The sequence below is a fragment of the Emys orbicularis genome, chromosome 14, assembly GCF_028017835.1.
Source record: "Emys orbicularis isolate rEmyOrb1 chromosome 14, rEmyOrb1.hap1, whole genome shotgun sequence".
Classification (NCBI taxonomy): domain Eukaryota; kingdom Metazoa; phylum Chordata; order Testudines; family Emydidae; genus Emys; species Emys orbicularis.
In genome coordinates, this window is record NC_088696.1 from 3306273 (window position 1) to 3316251 (window position 9979).

Sequence of the window (9979 nt, forward strand, 5' to 3'; positions counted from 1 at the left end):
CAAGCCGTATCAGCAAGCCCCATCCTCCACACCTTCCAGCTTCCACCCAGGCCAAGCCTGCCTGCCTGTTCTCCAGGGCTCTGTCCCCCAGCGATGGGGGCCCACCCTTGCCCAGGGTGTGTGCACCTGTTCCTGCTGGGGATGCGGGGAATACACGTCACCCGCTGCTCCTCCTGCACCAGGGGCTCCAGACTCCCTCTCCAAGGGAGGTGTTGCCCCTTTCTGGCTGTGAGAAAGCCTGGGACCCCTGGCCTTTCCTGCAACCGGTACCTTAAAGAGTTTGCAGTTACAGAAATGAAGGGGCCAAAGCCATGTGGGAAGGGGAGATGGGTAAGTGGGGTAAGGTTGCCAATTTTGGTGGGACCTATTACTAGAGGTTTCAGCACATGACATAATCTTTAACTCCTGGAGGCTCCAGGACAATACTGGAGAGTTGGCCACCCCAAACCGGGGGCAGGAGGCTGCTCCAGAGGCTGGGGTGCAGAGAAGGGGGCAGCGCCCCATGGGGAGGTTGGAGCAAGGAGGGCAGTTGGGGGGTGGGGACAGGGGTGGGGGGTGTCCGCATGGACCCCCACCAGTATGTCCTTCACCCCTGGAAAAGCTGAGACTCCCCCATCACCCTCCGGGGTCCTTCATCGCCTCCAAGGCTGGGGCTGTTTTCTTGAGCTCCAGCTTCGCCTGAGCCAACGTCCGGGCGCGGTCGCCCTGCCCCAGCGCCCCCGCAGGGCCAGCCCCGCCGAGGGAAGCGCACCCCGGCAGCCGGTCCGCTCCGCATTTCACATGCTACAGAGCCCACCGCTCCGTGCGGGGGGAGCGACATCGCTGAGCAGCGTCGGGGGGGCTGGGAAAGGCTGCAGGGAGCTGCGGCCTGGGGCGCCCGCTCTGCCCCCAGCTGGCCGGGCTGCGCCGCCTGGGGGCCGGGCTGCACCTGTCCTCGCCGCTCCCCCGTCCCCGGCTGCTGCCAGCGTCGCCCCCCCCCCCTCCCCGCCCGCTGCGGGCCCCGCCGCGCTCCGCGCTCAGTGGCGATGCGGCGCCGGCTCCGGGCGCTGATCCCCAGCTCGGCCATGCGAGCCGGCGCGGGTGCCGTGCTGCGGGGACACCGAGGCTGCGGCTCGGCCTGACGCAGCCCCCAGCTCCCCGGCGGCGGGTCCGACGCAGCCCGGCCGGATGGAGGCTCCAGGTGGGGCGGGGACCCCAGGTACGTGGCGGCTTTTCGGGCACTTCCCCGGGTGTTGGCGGGCAGCGCCGTGCTGGGCGGGGCTGGAGGAAGGGGCCGCTCCGCTCCCCGGGGTGGGGTCCTGGGGGGCTCCCACTCCAGAGAAAGTTGGTCCGGGCGCAGGGAACCGGGTCCGCTCCCCGCCCGTCCCCGGCGCCTCCTTCCCCCCGCAGGGGCTCGCGGCAGGCCCGGGACACCGTGCGCGGAGTGTGTCGGGCTCGGCTGGGGGGAGGCTGCTGCTCCCCGCATTGCTGGGCGAGCCCGGAGCCCAGCGCCAGGGCAGGTTCGCACCGCGCCCATCACCGCCGCCTCTGCTGAGGAAGCGACTCCCCGGGCACGGGAAGGACCCGCGGCCCCTCCAGGGCGTGTCACCGGCCGGGGCAGGTGCCGGCTCCGCAGCCAGCCCATGCAGCGCCGCGGGGACCCGCCCCCGGCCCGCTGGCCTTACCCGGCGGGTTTCCCGAGCAAAGCCCAGCCGGGGTGTGTGGGGCCGAGCTGCCGGTACCCCTGGGCGCAGCGCTAGAGTCCCAGGCCGGGGTAGCTCGGCATCTCGCCGGCGCTGCGTGGGGCCCAGCCGGGAGCTCCCGGCCCAGGCAGCGCAGCCAGACGTGGGAGTGGCCCATGGCAGCGCTAAGCGGGGCGGGGGGGGAGTGTGCTGCTGTCTGGTGCGGGGCGGGGGGCGGGATGCCGGTAGTGGGTGTGTGCATGGGGGGGGGGGTTGTGGTTGTGGTTGTGTGCATGGGTGTGGTCAGGTATGCAGGGTGTCCGGGGCGTGTGGGGTTTGCAGGGTGTGTGTGTGCGCAGTGGGGTGGTGCCTGTAGTGTGGGAGGGTGTGGGCTGCCCGTGCACATGGAATGCCTGTGGGGCTGGCACGTGGCTGTGTGTATGCCGTGGTGTGCGTGGTTTGCACACAACGAAGTGTGTATGTGTCTTGGTGCCTGGGGTGTGTGTAATTTACCTTCACGTTCCGGTGCCGCGTTGCCCTGTGTCTCAGGGCCCCAGAGAGCCACACAATGTCCCAGGCTTTCCCTGTGTCTGTGTCAAGGCAGGCCTGAGCCATAGGGGAGCCGCGGTGCCTGTAGGGGACAGCAGGGCTCCCCTGGGGCCTAGAGGAGACAGGGCAAGATGTGGAGGGTTCCAGGGGGTTTGTCTGGATCATCCTGGTGGAGCCAGCCCACGCTGCAGTTTAACATGAGTCAGCAAAAGAGACAGGTTGGAGTAACACTGATCCCAGCCCCCCCCCCCCCCCCCCGGTGCAGCTGTGAGGGCACCTGCGAAAGGGCAGCGATGGCAGGAGGTGGAGGACGGAACCCATTTCTAAAGCTAGAATCAGGGTCCTGCTGGGTAGAGGGACCAGCCTTTCCCCTCTGGAAAGGGGGGTTGAATCCTGACTGTGGCGCAGGGAAAACTTTCTCAGCCTGGTTCCCAGTTTGATATTCACCCACAGTACAACCCTGCAGCCTGGGCTCAGAAGGGGCTTTGGGGGGGGATTGAGGGGCCCTAACCATGCTGCAGGACGGGAGCATCACAAGGAGCTGCAGGTTCGGACGAAGGTGCATTGGCCGAGGTGTGGGGTCAGGGGGTGAGGCTGGGAGGGGGCCGCAGGCCAGGTCAGCTCTGTGTGCCAGAGGGTTGCACAGCACCTGTCTCCTGGGCCAGGCTGTCGTCTCTCTGCCGGGAGGGGCATGTGCCTGCAGTGTGAGAGAACAGAACAAAGCCGGAGCAGCTCTGCATGTATTTAATGAGCGATCGGGGCCAGGATTTATGCCGGTAAATTAGGGCACTGGATCTGGGAGACAGTTTTATGGCTGGAGCTGAGCCAGTTAAACAGGTTCCTTTATGCTGGTGCCTGGCTCCCGAAGTGCGGTGTGTTCAGTCTCCAGGCTGAACGCACCAGGGTTATAACGCAGTGTAACCCATGCTAACGAGGCCCTGGGGACGTTAGCTGCTGCAGGCGAGGCGTCCAGGCACTGGTATCCTGAACTCCAGAACCCCACCTACCTAGAGGTCCTGACAGCCAGCACAGCACAGCAGGCCCCTGCTCTCCAGGACATGTGTCTCCTTCTCAGCAGGGGAACGGGCTCTGAACTCCACCCCACGGGGAGTGGATCCCCTTCCACACACCAGGTCTCCTGGGCCGCATCCCAGCCCCACATGGTCTGAGTTGGGGCACGTAGCTTGTGCCCATGTGTGCCAGCCATCCCCCAGGTGCATGGGGCCCCTTCATCACCAGCAGCTCAGGAGCATCCCGTCACCCCGTGGCCAAGCACCGTCCCTCCCCCCAGCTCTTCTGCCTGGATTCTAGGGTGACCAGCTAGCAAGTGTGAAAAATCGGGACGGGGTGGGGGGTAATAGGTGCCTATATGTGAAAAAGCCCCAAATATCAGGACTGCCCCTCTCAAATCTGGTCACCCTACTGGATTCAGTCAGGGTGGGAGGGATTTCAGTTCCCCTCCATTGGTCTGGCTAATATATTCCCATTGGAGATCAGTGCGGAGACACCCTTGCCCATGAGCCCCCATTGTGAGGACAGCAGGGGAGGAGATGGACAGCGGGGTGGGGCCTTGACCTCAGGAACTGCAGCAACAAGCCCTTCTTTCTAATCTCCACTCCATCCCTCCGTCCTGTGAGACCCCCCCCCCCCCCCGAGCGTCCAAGTGCTGACAGCCAGGAGAGCTCCCGGGTCACTGGACACAGCCCTACCCTGAGCCTGACTGCCCAGCTCTGCCTTCCCACTGGCCTGCTCCCTGCCTGGGCCCCAATGACCCGCTCTTGCCTGCTCTGCCGGTTCAGAATTGATTTTAAAGGCTCTCCCTTTGCCCACTGTTTCCTAAAGGGGACACCCAGGATCTTTCCCCTTGGTGGGGGAGACCCCATCCCTACAGCAGGAACCAGCAGGCCTCCTCTCGGAGATATTCAGCTGGTGCAGCTATGCAGCCTCCCATGCAGGGTGGCAGGTACCGGAGACCTGGGGAAAGAACAGGCTTCCTGCATCCGGAGGGCTACAGGCCACCCGTCTAATCAGCGGAGTCCCGCACACGGCAGTGGGAGCAGTCAGGCCTGGTCTGGTGACAGTGAATGTAGCCGGGGGTCCACAAGCTCTTTGCATGCGTAGGTGTCTGTTCAGCGTGGCCCAGCTCTAGTGCAGCCCACGTGCATGAATGAGCTCCCTTGCCTCAGTCTCGCTGGCTAGCTTGCCTCCAGCACATTCCCCTTCAGGCCAGTGCGTGCATTCGAAACCCGCATGGCCAGGCACCATCCTGAGCAGCCGGAGTCCCGTGCTTCCTTCCCCTTGCCTGACCCTGGTAAGGACACTGCGCCCGGAGCAGAATGACCTGCGGAACAGCTGCTCGGGCGAGGGCTGGGGTCTCAGGTCCACTCCAGAAAGATGGCTGCAGCTCCTGGCCCCAACCCAGCGTCACATGGTGCAAGCTCAGTGGGCCTGTGGGCCCGTGTGCTACGGTGTGATGCACAGACGAGGCCTGACATGGGGCGTGTCCTGCTTGTTAACAATCCTATGACCTCAAGAACGCCCAGCACGCTGGCGCCCGACTCCGATAATAGCCCTAGCGGTGCTGTCGCGAGGATACCTACGTCTGGAGGTCCTGGGGTTTGCCGGCACCTGTGCTGGAGGTCTCAGGGATGTAGACTGTCAGTCTCCCCCAGGCCCCATTGGGGCGGTGGGGAATCTTTCACAGCAACAGCTTTTCTCCCAGGGGTTTCTCCAGCAGTAAAATCGAACAAGAGTTAACAAACGCACACAGTCTGATTACAAATCCTTCCCTCCCACCACCCAGCTTTCCCTGGTGCTCCGATCCAGCGCTCAGGGGCACCCAGCTCAGACAGGGGAAAAAAACCCCTTAAACCCCCTAAACAACAACTCCCTCCTGGTCCCTCTCTCCAGCCCCAGGACACACAAAGGCCCGAGTCCCCTGCTGGCCCTAATCACAAGGCACCGTGAAAAGCAGTGACCGCTTCACAGCTGTGTCCTTGCATGCCCAGCACAGTGCAGGCCCTGTCCCCTGCGCATGCTGCCCCTCCTCTGCTGTGTGCCCATGGCCAGCATGTCTCCTGTCCCCTCATAAGAGCAGGCCACAGCATGCTGCTGTCAGGAGCGGCGCCAGGGTTTTTGCCGCCCTAGGTGGCAGCGCTCCTCCTCAGAGCATTCAGCGGCGGGGGTCCTTCCGCTCCGCGTCTTCGGGGCGCTTCGGTGGCGGGTACCAGAGCAAGTGAAGGACCCGCCGCCGAATTTCCACCGAAGACCCGGAGCAGAAGGACCCCCCGCCGCTGAATTGCAGCTGAGGACGGCAAAATGCCACCCCCCAAATCCTGCCGCCCTAGGCGACCGCCTAGGGTCGCCTAGTGGAAGCGCCGGCCCCTGGCTGCTGTTCACCTTTCCCTGGGCTCCTAGGGGATACATCTGGCCCGGCGGGCTCCCTGCCGGCCTCTTGATCCCACTCAGGGCTGACCTGCTCTGAGATGTGCTGGTGGTGACAGGCAAAGTCACGCCTCTTGCTGTGGCTTCCTGGCAGCACTGATGCATCCTGCCCCACAAGTTTGCCTTGGGAAAACACCAGCCCCAGCTCCCGGGCGAGCAGTCAGTGCAGGGTCTGGCTCAGCGCCGTCACCCCTTGGATCTTGCTTCCCCCTAAGACAAACCGCCTGTTATCGCAGGCTTCCAGGCCTCCCCAGAACAAGCTCCGCTTTTGTTTTCGCTGACACAAAGGGTCCCTGTGCAGGGCAGGGTGTGTGGAGCTGCAGGCCATGGGCACACAGCTGTGGGTACTGGCACCCATCCCCATGGTGTCCTGCAACTACAGGTCCATCTGCCCCCTCCCACAGCCAGGGTGGGGTTCTCGCCATGTGTTAGGCAGTGCAGTGTCTGGAACTGTCCTTTCATCCCCTTTCCCCCCTCCCCCCCGACCCTGCCGTCTGGTCTCTCGTCTCCCCCAGTCACTGTGGGGCTGAGCACAGTGGCTTGCACTCTCTGAACTGCTCCGTGTGCGAGTCCCTCCTCTCTGGTGTGGGGATGAGGGCAGAGACCGGAGCCTCCCTGACACCCCCGCCCCCCCATCCTGTCATTTCAAAATGGCTTTCCTCGGCTTGGAAAGCTGCACCAGATGTGTGCCCCGGAGCCACCGGGACTGGCAGTGCCAGAGCACCCGAGGGAGGGAGCTGGCAAGGGTCAGAGGCAGCTGGTAGCCACGTGTGACCCAGGAGGGGTCTCTCCCCCCATCCCCCACCTTGCTGATGGAAGTCCCAGAGGCAGGAGCGTGCTGGAGCAGCCAGTGCCTGCCCACTGGCGGGGGCTGTCCGGGGGCCTCGTCCCTGCACGAGTGGGGTGGTGGGCAGAGGGTGCAGAGCCTAGGGTTGGGTGTCTGGGCATCTAACACCGGCAGCACTTTGTGATTATAGAACGGGTGAAAGAAGCCCAAGCGCTGGAGCGAGCCACAGGCATCCCGGCACATGGGCCGGTGGAGGAGCCTCCCAGCCCCCCTGCCGAGGAGCAAGGCGGGATCCCCATCCCCAGCTCCGGCCTGCTGCAGGTCGCCGAGCGGAGACGTGAGTACAAGGCAGCGTCCCGCCCCCCCGCTCACAGCTGTGCAGCCGGCCAGGCCTTCCCTAGGGCCTGCCCCCGGGGCTCCTTCCTCCCCCTGCCCTGGGCCCAGCCTAGCCCCAGGCTCGCCTGCTGGGGCTCCTCCCGCCCAGGGCCCCAAGCCGGGGAGGGGTTGTCTTGGTTCCAGGGGCTCATTCCCCCAGGCAGACTCCAGGGGAGATTCCCCAGTTGTGGATACATGGCGAGAAGGAGAGGGAAGCAGGGCAGGGACTCTGGCCCCGAATCCCTGAGCTGTCACCTCTGCTCCTCAGAGCCCCTGAGCAGCGTGTCCTCCCTGGAGGTGCACTTCGACCTGCTGGATCTGACCGAGCTGACAGACACGTCGGACCAGGAGCTCGCCGAGGTCTTCGCTGACTCCGACGATGAGAACGTAGCCAGCGAGTCCCCTGCCGGTGAGTGTGCCCAGGCCGGGGGCCGGCAGCCTGGCCTGCCACACGCACACCGGGACAACCCCACTTACCTGCTGTCCCGGCCCCTTCCAGCTGGGTGGGGGTCGAGGCAGCACCTGGTGAGCTCAATGTCTAAACACAATACCCAGGCCTGCCCCAGCTAGGGTGTGGCCCCCTCGCTGCTTCCCCTAGCCACAGACAGCATGGGATCAGCACATCCTTCCTGTGGTCCGTGCGTCTCCCTGAGCTGCCTGTAGTGCAGCCGGCCTCGTTGGTAAAAGCAGCAGCAAGGCCCAGGAGCAGAGAGGCAGGGCCAGCCCTTATCTATCAGCTGCACATCACCTGTTCCTCCAGCGCCGCCTGAGCCCCAGGGCCGACAGGAGGGTTTTTGGATCCAGGCCTTTGCAGACAAACCCCACCCAGCCCTGGAGCCCCCACCCCAGCGTGGGCCATAGCCTGTGACAGAGTGCGGCAGGGCTGTGAAACCTGCTCACCCGGCTGCACCGGGGGGCCTCATTAAATGCACCAGCTCTGCCATGCATCTTGAGCAAATCAATACTGCTTGACGGGGCGTCTCCACGGGGCATCGCTGCTCCATGGGAGGCTCTTCCCTTCCATCACGTAACTGTCAGAGGGCTTGGGCCAGCCCCTGCGGCACCCGAGGGCACCCGGGCCGGGGCGTGGGGCTGCAGTAGTTATGGGCACAAGTGTGCGTGGGGGGGATGGGTGAGCGTGGGGCAGTGAGGGAGGGGCGCATGTGCACGCCTACATCAGTGGATTGGAGGTTGCACACTGGGGCTTGCTGCTCTGTCTGCAGCAGGTGAGGTGCCATTCCTGGGACAGCCCCAGCGGTGGGGTGCAGTCTCACTTCAGTCGCAGCCCTTTGTCTGAGGAGATGGCCCACAGCAGCTTTGCAATGCTGGGCTGGAGGGCAGGGCAGAGCCCAGGGGATCTGAGGGGAGGCTGTTACTCCGGGGTGAGGGACTTGCATTTCCCCACTTGCCCGGGAAGGAAGTGCTCTATTGCACAGGCTACTAGCATGGATCCACTGTCTGAGAACACGTGCAGCCCTGGGCATTCTGGGGGCTCCCACCTGTTCCGTACCCCCAGCACCCATCTGCCTGAGGCTCCTGCTCCACCCGGCAGCTGCAGCAGATTGAATGAATATGTAAATCAGCCCCTTTAGCATCTTCAGTGGGAACACGTGACCTGAATTAATTAGCAGAACTCCCCTGCACTCTAACTAGGGAGATGGCTGGAGCCGGAGGTAGCTCCCTGCTGCAGCTTTGTTCCTGCGACACAGCACATGGGCAGGCACTCAGAGCCTAGGCACCAGGCGTGTGTGTAAAACACACTTCAAATGCCACCACGGTCACGCTCCCAGGCCCTGAAAGGAAGATGCTTCAGCACCTGCCAGGCCAGGTGCCCACCCCAGATGGGCACAAGGAGCTGTTCAGGGTTTGCCCACGTAGACTCACGGTAACAAATCCACTCTGACTCTGCGCCGAGTCCCTTACTGCCGAGGCAAGGGGAACGTGAACCACATGTCCATGGCCAGGAGTGAACGGAAAGGCCCTGCATTGGCTCTAGCTCACACGCACACCCAGGACTGGGAGGCGTGAGGGTTGGGTTCCTAGCTCTGCTCGGTCACTGCCTCGTGACTGCGTGTAAATCCCCCCCGCTCTGTAACCGGGGCTCACGCTAACGCCCCAGTGCTACAAGGCTCTGGCCAGCACTGTCCGAGAGCTCAGTGTTGTAACTCTGCCCCGCCCCCAATCTCTAGGCCCGCCTCCTGCAGACGAGACGGTTGTGCTTTGAGGTATTAGTGCAGATGGGCCAATTTCCAAACTGTGTGATTTGCACATGCAGTTACCACAGCAGGACCTGCAACTAGCCAATGCATGTGCGCCATCACTCACGCAGGCAGGTGGGGCAGGGCACAGGACTGGGAAGGTTTCTGGTGTAACCTTAGGCAAGACACAGATTCTTTCCGTGCCTCGGTTTCCCCATAGTTCTTGCAGAGCTTACAGGCAGCTGTGACACACCCCTGTACAATGGGGCCGAACCCACCGACATTGGGCACACTTGGTTCTGAGCACCTCCACTTCTGAAAATCAGGCCCAGCACAAAGCCCAAACCCTTCTTGCCCCTGCCTTGACTGCAAATTAGCTTGCTCAGGAATCTGACCCAAAGGAATTAAAACAAGTGGAGGAAGGCACTGAATGGCTCTGGCAATAAGATACAGGCCTCTGGCCTCCCGGCTGCCAGGGCAGCGTCAGGCCCAGCAGGTTTTAAACAAAGGTGCTCAGCAATTTGGGCTCCTGGCTGTGGAAGGAGCTGAGGGTCTCACTCCACTTCCCTATGGCTGTAGGGCCACAGCTCTCCAGCGATCCTGGGGCTCGGGGCCTGAATGCTGCCTAGAGCTGGTCCCTCAGGAGTGGGGGGAGGAGACAAGCGAGCAGGGGAGTTTGTACTGCTGCTGCCTGTCCTGTGGCTGTTGTGGAACAAGCCGAGGCCAGCACGTTCCTGTAACACTGAAAGGACGGGCAGGGGCGCGGGAGGTGCCTGCTTAGCACGTCTGTCTCTCTCGCAGGTCTGCACCCGCACCCCATCCCTCGGGCAGGGTACCTGCGATCCCCCTCCTGGACAAGAACCAAAGGCGAGCAGGGGCGGGAGAAGAAACACCTCAGTGACTCGGAGCTGCAAGCAGGCGTTGTCGACACGTTCCTGGCCGTGGAGAGGCCCCAGGAGGAATAA

General features: G+C 63.5%; 1 protein-coding gene across 1 annotated transcript; it reads left to right on the forward strand.

The window, feature by feature from the left end:
• The first annotated feature begins 1167 nt into the window (after positions 1-1167).
• Positions 1168-9979, forward strand: DBNDD1 (dysbindin domain containing 1). The gene is made up of 4 exons (XM_065416847.1): positions 1168-1198; positions 6632-6778; positions 7085-7225; positions 9816-9979. The coding sequence occupies exons 1-4, from the start codon at positions 1168-1170 to the stop codon at positions 9977-9979; spliced, it is 483 nt and encodes a 160-aa protein (XP_065272919.1).